Source organism: Euphorbia lathyris, chromosome 3 (genome assembly GCF_963576675.1).
Source record: "Euphorbia lathyris chromosome 3, ddEupLath1.1, whole genome shotgun sequence".
In the NCBI taxonomy this organism is placed as follows: Eukaryota; Viridiplantae; Streptophyta; class Magnoliopsida; order Malpighiales; family Euphorbiaceae; genus Euphorbia; species Euphorbia lathyris.
This window is the reverse complement of record NC_088912.1, coordinates 28,300,319-28,311,290: the sequence shown is the minus strand read 5'-3', so window position 1 is coordinate 28,311,290 and position 10,972 is coordinate 28,300,319. Positions and strand designations below refer to the sequence as shown.

General features: G+C 37.3%; 2 protein-coding genes and 2 non-coding genes across 4 annotated transcripts; 2 read left to right on the top strand and 2 right to left on the bottom strand.

The window, feature by feature from the left end:
- Positions 1 to 1,192: 1,192 nt before the first annotated feature.
- Positions 1,193 to 1,407, bottom strand: LOC136225309 (small nucleolar RNA U3). Its single transcript, XR_010687031.1, has one exon. It is a non-coding gene; the product is annotated as a small nucleolar RNA U3 (small nucleolar RNA).
- On the top strand, positions 1,280 to 3,899 carry LOC136223298 (probable disease resistance RPP8-like protein 4). The gene is made up of 2 exons (XM_066011230.1): positions 1,280 to 1,734; positions 2,531 to 3,899. Exon 2 carries the CDS (start codon positions 2,551 to 2,553, stop codon positions 3,880 to 3,882), a length of 1,332 nt encoding a protein of 443 aa, XP_065867302.1. The 5' UTR covers positions 1,280 to 1,734; positions 2,531 to 2,550; the 3' UTR covers positions 3,883 to 3,899.
- Positions 3,900 to 7,095: 3,196 nt separating this feature from the next.
- On the top strand, positions 7,096 to 10,730 carry LOC136223363 (uncharacterized). The gene is made up of 3 exons (XM_066011313.1): positions 7,096 to 7,764; positions 7,915 to 8,311; positions 8,410 to 10,730. The coding sequence occupies exons 2-3, from the start codon at positions 8,299 to 8,301 to the stop codon at positions 10,464 to 10,466; spliced, it is 2,070 nt and encodes a 689-aa protein (XP_065867385.1). The 5' UTR covers positions 7,096 to 7,764; positions 7,915 to 8,298; the 3' UTR covers positions 10,467 to 10,730.
- Positions 7,166 to 7,376, bottom strand: LOC136225313 (small nucleolar RNA U3). The gene has a single exon (XR_010687033.1). It is a non-coding gene; the product is annotated as a small nucleolar RNA U3 (small nucleolar RNA).
- Positions 10,731 to 10,972: the final 242 nt, after the last annotated feature.

The following is a 10,972-nucleotide window of genomic DNA, read 5'->3' as shown; positions in this document are numbered from 1 at the left end:
GAGGATGGAGATGAGATACTTATAACCATCCCCGCCCCCGACTGTCGGGGACAATATAAAAACCATCCCCGCCCATAGGGATCCCAAACGGGGATTCTCCATCCTCAACAGGGCGGATCTCCAACGGGGATGGAGAATCCCAACTAATTGACAACCCTATTGAAAATCCAATTTACCAATATAACATTGTCATTCTCTTTCCATATCCAATATGGATTAGTTCATTTCTGATTCTATCACCGTGCTTTATGGGTTGTCCTTATTTAGGTCTCGTTACATTAGACTTAGAATTGAAAAACTCATGTGAGTGCCTCATATTATCCCGTTTTCGATTAGATTTTGAATTGACCACACATTTAATTAACTCTATACTATACTTTTTTCAATATTACTCCATCCGTTCCACAAAAGATGTATTTTTAGAGATTTTTTTGTTCCATAATATATGACGTTCTGATTCATTCTATTGCACATTAATTGACTTTAATCAAATATACCTCTATTTAAGTTGCTATTTTACTTTGAGAATAAATAAAAATTAATTAATGGATGCAATTAACAAAGGATAACAAAGTATTTAGTATACCTCTATTACTCCATCCGTTTTCAATTCTAAGTCTCGTTACATTAGACTTAGAATTGAAAAACTCATGTGAGTGCCTCATATTATCCCGTTTTCGATTAGATTTTGAATTGACCACACATTTAATTAACTCTATACTATACTTTTTTCAATATTACTCCATCCGTTCCACAAAAGATGTATTTTTAGAGATTTTTTTGTTCCATAATATATGACGTTCTGATTCATTCTATTGCACATTAATTGACTTTAATCAAATATACCTCTATTTAAGTTGCTATTTTACTTTGAGAATAAATAAAAATTAATTAATGGATGCAATTAACAAAGGATAACAAAGTATTTAGTATAAATTAATTGCATTTTTTAATTCTTGTATTTTAATTTTAAAAAACATCTATTATGAAATAAATGGTGTATTATTTTTGGCATTGGACAAGTAACTATCACTGCTACAAGGATTAACTTTAAAAAAAATGTTAATTATTAATAATTTAAATTTTAAAACAATACCTTTTTTATTTGATCAAATAAATTAATAAAATAGATATTTTAAAATTAATGTGCTAATAAGAAGAATGTATATTCAACTTCCAAAAAATTATTGGGAGTCTGTCAGACAACCGTGTAACCGATCCAGGCAGCCTAAGCTGGATGGAAACGATCCTCTACAGCTCAGACCATTCCGAAGAAGGATCCAACCGTTAATCACGCTTTGATCACACGGTCATGGTTCATCCACCAGACTTAGGTTCCTGTCTCCTTAGTGATCAAGGATACAGAGGTACGATCCTATAGAACGGATCCTGTTCAAGTAAGGTCGTGTTTATTTCTTCTTCTGTGTGACCTTATGAACTGTATATTGGCTTCGTTTATGACCGATGTGGGATTCATCAACCAGACTTGCGTTCCCCAAATTGAAGTACAACAAACCAGTAAGATCAATATCAGAGATTATGAACACACATCCATGGCTTCCAATCTTGTCATTCAAGAGCCAAATCCGTTGCTTCCATATCAGTTTAAGTCGATTCAAATGGAATTGCGGGATACTGTGTCTGATACGAAGAGACTGAGCAAAACTACGTATAAAATTGAAGAATTAATAGTAAAATCAGCTCAGAGAAGGGAGAGAGATGCATTTCTCTCGGGTATGTTTTGTCTTTTAATCATCTTCCAAATCATTTATTTCATATGCTAGCTGCTGTGGATTTGAATTTGATGGATCATTCATACTTGGTAATATAAAAGTTCATGAAAACCTAAAAGTTCCAAATTGTAAACATGTACACTTGATAGTTTTATCTGCAACATGACTTTTTTGCTGGCTAAGTGTTCCTTTAATCTTGAAAAAGTGATAGAGAAGGAAACTGAAAGGGAAAATGTTGGTTAATATTTTTTTGCCTTTTCAAATCCTCTGCTAAGTAGTCCCCATTTTAGCATGAATTAACATCAAATTAGGCTTATGTACTAGTTGGGTTCATATGGATTAGGGCAATTTTGAAGGGTTTCAAATTAGAATTAATGAATTTATTAAGAAAAATCAAAGAGGGCGAGCCTTGGCGCAACGGTAAAAACGTTGTTGCCGTGTGACCTGAGGTCACGGGTTCGAGTCTTAGGAGCGGCCTCTTGCCAATTAAATTGGCAAGGGAAGGCTTGCCCCCAATACACCCTTGTGGTGGGACCCCTCCCCGGACCCTCGCTCAGCGGGGACGCGTAATGCGACCGGGCCGCCCTTTTTTTTTTTTTATTAAGAAAAATCAAAGTCAATAACATTCCTAACAAGATGTGGACGGCTCAACTGCCTTGGGTAACATCTTTCATTGAATAAATCGAAACTTATTGTCTTTGCTGTTACAAGAAAAATTGTCAATCTTCTCATATGCTTGTGGACTAGAAAAATTTCAAACTCCTAATTCTTTAAAAACATGAAATTCTTCCTTGCAGCTCTGTTCTAAATCTCATCCATGGAAACACAAAATTTATCTGCAGTATTGGGAAAACTCTCCAATCTTCTTATTCAAGAGTCAGACTTCTTGCTTGGAGTAGAACCTCATATTGAAAGGGTTGAAGATCTGTTGCTCGAGGAATTCTCGGAAGAACGTACTGACCAAGGAAAGTTGAATGAACTGATTCACAACATTGAAGATGCAATCACTGAGTTAATAATTACATCAGACAACAAATGGAAGAAACATGCTTTCCTTCTGTATGTTATGTCTTTTGGTGTTCAATCAAAAGATCTATTCTTTGTTATGCTTGTCATGCAAATGGTTGATTACTCTAAACTCGTTCACAAGTGGTCAAACATCTATGAGCAGATATGGGACACACTTGTTTTTTTCGCCACATTATGCTCTGGCAAATTTGAAAGGAACTCCGATGGTCTTTCGGTGAGGAACACGATCATTTTTGGAACCATAACACAGTTTGAAGCTTTGGCAGCAGAAAAGCAGCTTAGCCCTACTGTGGAAAGGGAAGTTCTGTGGTTATGTGACAAGTTCAAAGCTTTTCAAGAATTTCTCAAGGATGTTGAAATAGAAAAGCTCAGTAAAGAAGACATGTTGTGGATTGATGAAATTTTTGATGTTTGTTATTCAGCTTATAATGCAGTTAGTTCCTTCCTTTGCTCCCTTCAGCAACGAAAGAAGAACAAGCAAGGGCCTTTAAAGAAAATGATCAAGGCTGTCCCTGGTTTGATTTCTCAACACGAGCTTGCAGCAAAGTTATCACAGATAAAAGATCATGTTTATGACATTGCTGATAGAAAACCTCAACTCGTTTCATCACCAATTTCCTTAAGCAACAACATTAGAAGCTTAACCCTTGCTTCTGCTGCTGACCAACTTGACATGGTTAGCTTTGATGAGGATGTACATGCAATTACTGCAAAGTTGCTGGTAGAAGATATCCGTTGCATCACTATTTCGATTGTCGGTGTTGCAGGCATTGGCAAGACAAGCCTTGCGAAGTTAGTCTACACCAATGACGCTGTTGTGCATCATTTTCCTCTACGCCTCTGGGTCTCAGGAACCAGCGAAGTGGATATCATGGAAAAGATATTGGGTGTTGGAGGTTGTCTTTATGACAGACAAGTTTTCAGAATGGTTAATACTGTGTTTGCAGATAAAAGATTTCTCATTGTTGTTGAGGACTCGTGTGCTAGAAATTTCTGGGGAAAAATGAGTAGAGTATTCACAAACTTGTTCAATGGTTCAAGACTAATTTTCACTGTGCGCAACCCGAAGGAAGCACCACCAATCTCTGAGACTAACTTCAGGTACATACTGCATCTATGAAGTGACGATGAGACTTGGGCGTTGTTTATGCATACTCTGAAGCTAAACATCTCTTCCCAACTGCAAAAAGATCTGAAAAAACATATTTTAAGGAAATGTGGAGGGCTGCCGAAGATCATCGTAAATCTGGCAGGATTGTTGTCAAAGAGAGAAGCCACTCTAGAGGAATGGTCAAGAGTACTTGAACAGCTAAATCAAGATGAAGAACCTTGGCCACAAATCCAAAAAGACATCAGCAAATATCTGCCATTGTATTTGAGGCGATGTCTTTTTTACTTCGGATTATTTCCAGCAGACTATAAAATCCCAGCCAGAAGATTGATAAACTTGTGGGTGGCAGAGGGTTTAGTTCATGGAAAGGCTGATGAAAGGAGTGTTGAAAGTGTTGCGGAGAAATGCTTGGAAGAGTTGGAAAAGTATAACATGGTCCAAGTGACAGAGAGGAAACTCAATGGGAAGATCAAGGCGTGTCGCCTACCTGAGGCTCTACGAGTGCACTGGCTCACAAAAGCTAAGGAAACTAATTTTCTCCAGGGCCATGTACTTGATGTCTGCATCGAAGATTGACAATGTCTACAGGCACAATTATAAGCATAAGTTCTGGTATTGGAAGAGATTCATGGGGGCATTCCTTTGTATGAAAACTGCAGCAATTCCATTGCTGAGACCTGTTAACTAATATTAATTATGTATTTAGATGCAGAAATTTAAGCTTTTTTAAATGGATTGAATATATTGCTCCTAAGATATTCAACTTTTTGTCTCAATGTTCTTATAATTTTTCTCTTTGGTAACAATGGTTGCTACACAAACACAATGACAAATTCAGAATAAGTCAATCGAATTTTTCTAGATATATGTATGTAAAAGTATGTTGGGTTGCAGGTGGAATCTATTTTTACAGTTCTTTTGAAAAAGTTATTCAACATTAATTAAGAAACAATATTATATGTTTATTCTATAGTTAAACTCATTGGAAAATCAGTCTATTAGTTTGGCCTTATATTTAGGTGCAGGCAATGGAGTCAGCAACATTTGAATGAAAAATGGTATTAGAAAAAAATAAATAAATATTGATAATGTAACCATGTACATAGTTTATTTTTATTTAAATTTTTTTTGGGAGGATATGGTGGATTGAGATTAGACCTGTTCACCGGCCCGTGTACCCGTCCGGTCTGCCCAGGCCCGTGTCCCCTAGGCCGGGCTTGGATATGAAATTTATCTTTAGGCCCAGCTCGGTCTGGACCCGCTAAAATCCTCATCTTTTTTAGACGGGTTTGAGATTTATAAAGATAGCACGGATCAGTCCAGTCCGTCCAGTCCGTCTATTAATATTAAATAATAAATTTATATATTATTATTTACTTTATTCTATAAATTTACTTTTTTATTATTAAAAATTATACATATATGTTTAGATGAGCTTATATGGGCTGAGTTTGAGATTATTAGACCTGTTCACCGGCCCGTGTACCCGTCCGGTCCGCCCAGGCCCGTGTCCCCTAGGCGGGCTTGGATATGAAATTTATCTTTAGGCCCAGCTCGGTCTGGACCCGCTAAAATCCTCCTCTTTTTTAGACGGGTTTGAGATTTATAAAGATAGCACGGATCGGTCCAGTCCGTCCAGTCCGTCTATTAATATTAAATAATAAATTTATATATTATTATTTACTTTATTCTATAAATTTACTTTTTTATTATTAAAAATTATACATATATGTTTAGATGAGCTTATATGGGCTGAGTTTGAGATTATTAGACCTGTTCACCGGCCCGTGTACCCGTCCGGTCCGCCCAGGCCCGTGTCCCCTAGGCCGGGCTTGGATATGAAATTTATCTTTAGGCCCAGCTCGGTCTGGACCCGCTAAAATCCTCCTCTTTTTTAGACGGGTTTGAGATTTATAAAGATAGCACGGATCGGTCCAGTCCGTCCAGTCCGTCTATTAATATTAAATAATAAATTTATATATTATTATTTACTTTATTCTATAAATTTACTTTTTTATTATTAAAAATTATACATATATGTTTAGATGAGCTTATATGGGATGAGTTTGAGATTATTAGACCTGTTCACCGGCCCGTGTACCCGTCCGGTCCGCCCAGGCCCGTGTCCCCTAGGCCGGGCTTGGATATGAAATTTATCTTTAGGCCCAGCTCGGTCTGGACCCGCTAAAATCCTCCTCTTTTTTAGACGGGTTTGGGATTTACAAAGATAGCACGGATCGGTCCAGTCCGTCTATTAATATTAAATAATAAATTTATATATTATTATTTACTTTATTCTATAAATTTACTTTTTTATTATTAAAAATTATACATATATGTTTAGATGAGCTTATATAGGCTGAGTTTGAGATTATTAGACCTGTTCACCGGCCCGTGTACCCGTCCGGTCCGCCCAGGCCCGTGTCCCCTAAGCCGGGCTTGGATATGAAATTTATCTTTAGGCCCAGCTCGGTCTGGACCCGCTAAAATCCTCCTCTTTTTTAGACGGGTTTGTGATTTATAAAGATAGCACGGATCGTCCAGTCCGTCTATTAATATTAAATAATAAATTTATATATTATTTACTTTATTCTATAAATTTACTTTTTTATTATTAAAAATTATACATGTATGTTTAGATGAGCTTATATGGGATGAGTTTGAGATTTGATTTTTGAACCCGAGTCCAGTTCGGTCCAGCATTTATAGACAAAAGCCTGTTGGGTCCGGCCCGAGCCTGATCCAGCCCGGTCATAAACTAGTCTAATTGAGATGAGGATCCAACGCAATGGGTTCCCATTTCAAGTTAAAATGAGCCATTTAACTAACTAATAGTCTAATATTATTCTATTAATAATTCTTAAAACATTTGATGAATTTATTTTAAGGCTTATGCACCAAGAAAAAACAAATAATGCATATAAAACATAAAAAAAAAAAAATTATTCTGTCAGACAACCATGTGACCACTCCAGACCACCCAAAGATGGCTTGACGGAATGATCCAGCCGTTAATCACGCTCTGATCACAAAAAAAAAATTATTCTGTCAGACAACCGTGTGACCACTCTACCCAAAGATGGCTTGACGGAATGATCCAGCCGTTAATCACGCTCTGATCACAAAAAAAAAAATTATTCTGTCAGATAACCGTGCGTTAATCACGCTCTGATCACAAAAAAAAAATTATTCTGTCAGATAACCGTGCGTTAATCACGCTCTGATCACAAAAAAAAAATTATTCTGTCAGATAACCGTGCGTTAATCACGCTCTGATCACAAAAAAAAAATTATTCTGTCAGATAACCGTGTGACCACTCTACCCAAAGATGGCTTGAAATGATCCTCTACAGCTCAGACCATTCCGAAGAATGATCCAGCCGTTAATCACGCTCTGATCACACGGTCATGGTTCATCCACCAGACTTAAGTTCCTGTCTCCTTAGTGATCAAGGATACAGAGTTACGATCCTATAGAACAGATCCTGTTCAAGTAAGGTCGTGTTTATATCTTCTTCTGTGTGGCCTTATGAACTGTATATTCGCTTCCTTCCTGACCGATGTGGGATAAATACAGACCAGACTTGAATTCGAAATTGAAGAAGTAGAACAAACCAGTAACTGCAATATCAGAGAAAGAGACTATCAAAATACTTCCATGGCGAGAGTGTGTGTATTGTCGGCGGCGGGTAAAGCTTTCATTCTTCTTATTGAAGAAGAGCCCTATCCTTTGCTCGCATATCATTTTCCATCAATTGAAATGGAATTTCGGGAGAAGGTATATTGTTCTGATAAGAAGAGCGTAAGCAAAACTAAGTACGAAATTGGAGAATTGATCGTTGAATTAATAGCAGAATCAGCTCAGAGAAGGGAGAGAGATGCTTTTCTCAGGTATGATTTTTGGCTTTTACTTCATCTGCTAGCTGTTGTGAGTTTGATGGACCATTTTTCCTAATCTTGAAAAACTGATTAAGGAGAGAGTTGCGAATTAATTAAGTAGTCCCCATAACTGAGAAAAGCCTTCTTTTCTTCTATCTACAGGTTCCATATTGCCATTTCAGCATGAATTAACATCGAATCAGACTCAATTCAACTCTGTTACAAAAAGTTCTTGCTTAATGCATGTGTACTACATTGGATAAGAAAGATATCAATAATGTGCATAATTTGAGCCCTACATTCAACTTTCTTGCCATTAATTTCATGAATAAAAAGTTGAATTTGCAATTATTTTGCTATTATGTGCATAATTAATCAATATTAAAAAAGAACTCTATCATTAATACATGTTTCAGATCTAAACCTACATACATACATGGATGATCCAAATGAAAGTTATCTGCTTCCTTCACTTGTTTGTGAATTCTTTATTTCCTTCATAGCAGCATGCTCACTTTTTGAGTTTCATATTGAGTTAGAGCTGCCATGTTATTCAAGCGTAAGTTCATGAATTATCTTTGTGTTTTATTTTTTTCTTCTGTTTGAAACATTATTAGTTAGCAATACATGAGATGAGATGTTTTTCCTTATTTTCAGTTCTTGCAAGTCTGGGTTTATTGCAGCCTTGGATGTTAATTGATGTCTTTTCCTTAACCTCCAAAAAGATGGACTTCAGTGAATTGGAAATCCATGCAACGGTTTTTATCAGTCTCTTATGTCAAGTTGTCCTCATTCTGCTTGGCAACCGAAGAAAATATATGGGCAGGAAAAGGATCAAGATGTTTGTTTGGGTTGCTTATAATGCTGCAGAATGGGCTGCAACTTATTCACTTACCGCAATTTCCTACAGCTTTGCATGTCCAGAAGTAGACAAAAGATATACATTGATAATGGCATTCTGGGCTCCCTTTATGCTCGTGCATCTCGGGGGTCCGGACACAATCACAGCATTGGCGTTGGAAGATAATGAGTTGTGGCTAAGGAATGGGCTTGCATTATGTGCTCGGCTTATCTTGGCATGCCTAATCATTTACAAATCATGGCTTGCCACTCCGCTCAATATTCTATCAATTCTCATCCTTTTCATGGGAGTACTCAAGTATGGGGAGCGAATTTGGATTCTCTGGTCTTTAAGTAAGGATCAATTCCGGAAGTCCACGCTCCATGATCCAGACCCTCATGTTCTTGGCAAGAAACATAATGAACCTGTGTCGCATATCCCTCTTCCACCAGAAAGTAATATTCCAAATGCAGCTACTTTGAGTACTGCTTATTACTTCTTTGTCAAATTCAGGCCCTTGTTTGTCGATCTAAACATTGCTAGTGATGATCGGAAGGTTAGCCAATCTTACTTCCGCAGCCAGACCTGGGAGAAAGCTTTTGATGTGATTGAATATGAGCTTGGTTTTTTGTTTGATATTCTCTACACAAAGGCCACTGTGATTCATTCTCACACAGGAAGGTTTATACGTTTCATCAATGTATTATTATCAATATCTGTATTTGTTGCATTTTTGGTTGTGGGAAAACCATCTAATTCGTTTCGCCACATGTTTATAGCTAACTTGCTGATGATTGGAGCTATTGTGTTAGAACTATATGCAGCCATCACTCTACTTTTCTCAGATTGGACAGCTGTTTCTTTGAGCAGACTCGAGAATTCACTCGTGGATGCTACATATAAAGTCATATCTTGGCCTCAACCTTTGTTCCAAAGACTTCATCTGGTGCCTGCCAATGACAAGTGGTGTAATTCCTTGTCCCGACACAATTTCATCTGTTCCTGCCTGATTAGAAAACCGTTTAAAAGCAATATGTTGAACAAGTTCTACAAGTTGTTGCAGAGTCGGCAATACACAAGTTCACAAAAGGATTTAACTCACTTAAAGATGTTTATATTTGAAGATCTCAAGAAGAAATCAAGTCAAGCAACTGACTTTACTGAACGTAAGCGATTATGCAGCCAAAAGGGAGAACAAGTACTAACAGAATGGATGCAGTTCGAATTGGATTATATCGGAGATACACCAGGCCCTAGTTACGCTGCTCGAATTCACAAGAGTATGGAAGCTGAATTCGATGAGAGCGTTCTTGTATGGCATATTGCCACAGATCTTTGCTACCATTCTGATCTTTACAAGAATCCAAATATAGTAGAAAGTGGAGAATGTAAGGCAAGCAAAACATTATCAGACTACTTGCTGTATATTCTACTTGAATGCCATCCCATGCTGCCTTATTGTATTGGCAGCAAGATGAGATACCGAGATACACACAGAGAAGCAACAAAGTTTTTCAACGAACAAAGAAAACTTCTCGAGGGTGATCACCAAGTTTGCAATATGGAAATGATAGTGAGAGCATGCACCAGTAGGACCTTCGATGTCAAAGGAAGGGAAGATAGAAATGATCAATCAGTGTTCGGTGAGGGGTGCAGACTGGCGGGGTGTTTGTTGATGTTGCGGCCATACGAAGCATGGGAGAAGGAGAAGTGGGAGATGATAAGGGATGTTTGGGTAGAGATGGTTTGTTATGCTGCAATTCATTGTAGTTTTAATGAACATGCCAAGCAGCTTAGACAAGGTGGAGAGTTCCTAACCCATGTATGTCTTCTCATGACTCATTTGGGTATCAGTGAAAGGTTTCAGAAGTAAAGTAAGCCATGAAATTGAACCATTTCCAGGTTGGAGAAAGCCATGGCAGGCCAGAGTTACATGTTCCTTCCCTTATTATTAAAGGTTTTTGAATGATAAAAGGAGAAGGGAGTTCAAAGTCAATTTCTCTTCTGTTTAATACTAGTACTTTATAATTTTGAATGTTGTTATAATTTGTAGTTGTCATTTGGGATAATGTTCATGAATTATTTTTAGTAAATTATAACTTTAGATAAATAAAAGTAAGAGTATAGTTCTTTTTTACTTTTTTTTTTTTTTGGTGGGAATGGGAAAGAGAAGAAAACAAAGAACCCGAAAGCCTAGCCAGGGATTAGTCTCGGGAAGCTAACCCCCACTACATCATCCCTAAGAAGAGAATTAAGATAAATAGAAGGATGAGAAAGGGTAGTGACGCCCATCATGCAATAATGCCCAGCAGTCGCCAGCCGATCAGTAATCCGGTTCTGCTCTCTGAAGATATGACTGAAGCTAATGAAATCAAAAGA